The sequence below is a fragment of the Lottia gigantea genome (genome assembly GCF_000327385.1).
Source record: "Lottia gigantea unplaced genomic scaffold LOTGIsca_4014, whole genome shotgun sequence".
Taxonomy (NCBI): Eukaryota; Metazoa; Mollusca; class Gastropoda; family Lottiidae; genus Lottia; species Lottia gigantea.
Genome location: NW_008709386.1, coordinates 1 through 2,951, shown reverse-complemented (window position 1 = coordinate 2,951; position 2,951 = coordinate 1). Strand labels below are relative to the sequence as shown.

Below are 2,951 nucleotides of genomic sequence, written 5' to 3'. Positions count from 1 at the left end.
AAGGTTTTAACCGTTTTTTAAATGAACACAATGCTCTGGTTTTTCTTAGAATAGATTCTCACCTGTACATTGAGGACTTTTCAGAATTAAAACTCAGCACCTAGTGACAGTTTCTTCAAGTTTATTCACTTGAGTTGAATGCTCTTAATAATATATGGGGCATATTAAAGATAACAATTGGTGACGACTATTCATAATGGCGGCATCATGTTTACTATTTGGTGTTGTAACTGATATTATAACAGCGATATGGGTTTATATTGGACGAAATCTCCCCTTTCATATTTTAGCTTATGCCATGTTCTTCCCTACACTATTGTCCTTGTGTTTTGTTACCGATTATGTCGAATATTTCTGGAAAATCGTGGGCACAGACCAGGTTTGTTTACATATTTTCAATAGCTTTATTTATGCATGATCGCCTACTTTAGGCCTTATCAAACAATTTCATTTTAATTTGATAAGATAAATGGATATTTTACATTATATTTTATTATTCTAGCATCAATCTCAATCATGTTATAAATGATATAAAAACAAAACTAAAGTTAAATATTACTTACTGATTTGCTGTCAAGTAATGTACAGGTTTATTATGTTGTATTTCTAGGTAATATCAACAAGTACTAGCCATTCCATTATCATTTCACTTGTTTTATTATCAACAAGTACTAGCCATTCCAATATCATGTCACTTGTTTTATGTTATATTCCTAGGTAACATCAACAAGTACTAGTTATTCCATTATCATGTCACTTGTTTTATTATGTTATATTTCTAGGTAATATCAACAAGTACTAGTTACTCCATTATCATTTTACTTGTTTTATTATGTTATATTCCTAGGTAACATCAACAAGTACTAGTTATTCCATTATCATGTCACTTGTTTTATTATGTTATATTTCTAGGTAATATCAACAAGTATTAGTTACTCCATTATCATTTCACTTGTTTTATTATGTTATATTTCTAGGTAACATCAACAAGTACTAGTTACTCCATTATCATTTCACTTGTTTTATTATGTTATATTTCTAGGTAATATCAACAAGTATTAGTTATTCCATTATCATGTCACTTGTTTTATTATGTTATATTTCTAGGTAATATCAACAAGTACTAGTTACTCCATTATCATTTCACTTGTTTTATTATGTTATATTTCAAGGTAATATCAACAAGTACTAGTTACTCCATTATCATGTCACTTGTTTTATTATGTTATATTTCTAGGTAATATCAACAAGTACTAGTTACTCCATTATCATGTCACTTGTTTTATTATGTTATATTTCTAGGTAATATCAACAAGTATTAGTTACTCCATTATCATGTCACTTGTTTTATTATGTTATATTTCAAGGTAACATCAACAAGTATTAGTTACTCCATTATCATTTCACTTGTTTTATTATGTTATATTTCTAGGTAACATCAACAAGTATAAGTTACTCCATTATCATGTCACTTGTTTTATTATGTTATATTTCTAGGTAACATCAACAAGTATAAGTTACTCCATTATCATGTCACTTGTTTTATTATGTTATATTTCTAGGTAATATCAACAAGTATTAGTTACTCCAATATCATTTCACTTGTTTTATTATGTTATATTTCTAGGTAACATCAACAAGTACTAGTTACTCCATTATCATTTCACTTGTTTTATTATGTTATATTTCTAGGTAACATCAACAAGTATTAGTTACTCCATTATCATTTCACTTGTTTTATTATGTTATATTTCTAGGTAACATCAACAAGTATTAGTTATTCCATTATCATGTCACTTGTTTTATTATCTTATATTTCTAGGTAATATCAACAAGTATTAGTTACTCCATTATCATTTCACTTGTTTTATTATGTTATATTTCTAGGTAACATCAACAAGTACTAGTTACTCCATTATCATTTCACTTGTTTTATTATGTTATATTTCTAGGTAACATCAACAAGTATTAGTTATTCCATTATCATGTCACTTGTTTTATTATGTTATATTTCTAGGTAATATCAACAAGTATTAGTTACTCCATTATCATTTCACTTGTTTTATTATGTTATATTTCTAGGTAACATCAACAAGTATTAGTTATTCCATTATCATTTCACTTGTTTTATTATGTTATATTTCTAGGTAATATCAACAAATATTAGTTACTCCATTATCATTTCACTTGTTTTATTATGTTATATTTCAAGGTAACATCAACAAGTACTAGTTACTCCATTATCATTTCACTTGTTTTATTATGTTATATTTCTAGGTAACATCAACAAGTGTAAGTTACTCCATTATCATTTCACTTGTTTTATTATGTTATATTCCTAGGTAACATCAACAAGTACTAGTTACTCCATTATCATTTCACTTGTTTTATTATGTTATATTTCTAGGTAACATCAACAAGTACTAGTTACTCCATTATCATTTCACTTGTTTTATTATGTTATATTTCTAGGTAACATCAACAAGTACTAGTTACTCCATTATCATTTCACTTGTTTTATTATGTTATTTTTATGTGACATCCTTAATATATTACACAGTACTAGCAATTCCAATATCATTTGTTCTTGTTTTATTATGTTATATTTCTAGGTAACATCAATAATATATTACACAGTACTAGTTATTCCATTATCATTTCACATGTTTTATTATGTTATTTTCTATGTGACATCCTTAATATATTACACAGTACTAGCAATTCCAATATCATTTGTTCTTGTTTTATTATATTATTTTTCTAGTTAACATCAACTTTATATTACACAGTACTAGCAATTCCATTATCAGTTCTACTTGTTTTATTGTGTGTTGGTATAGATTTGTTGTTAGGATGGGGCACTCGTAGTAAGTATGGCAGTATATTTCACATTAAACGCGTGTAAGGGTGAGGGCACACGAACAGTCTTGGTCGCAGATATTTGTCGCCAA

General features: G+C 27.1%; 1 protein-coding gene across 1 annotated transcript; it reads left to right on the top strand.

Annotated features, from left to right (window-relative positions):
• Positions 1 to 196: 196 nt before the first annotated feature.
• LOTGIDRAFT_176788 (hypothetical protein) lies at positions 197 to 2,867 on the top strand (the record flags this gene model as incomplete). The annotated part of the gene is made up of 3 exons (XM_009060126.1): positions 197 to 379; positions 2,278 to 2,292; positions 2,765 to 2,867. Coding segments are annotated over 3 exons (301 nt in total), but the record flags the coding sequence as incomplete, so codon positions are not given.
• Between the last annotated feature and the right edge of the window lie 84 nt (positions 2,868 to 2,951).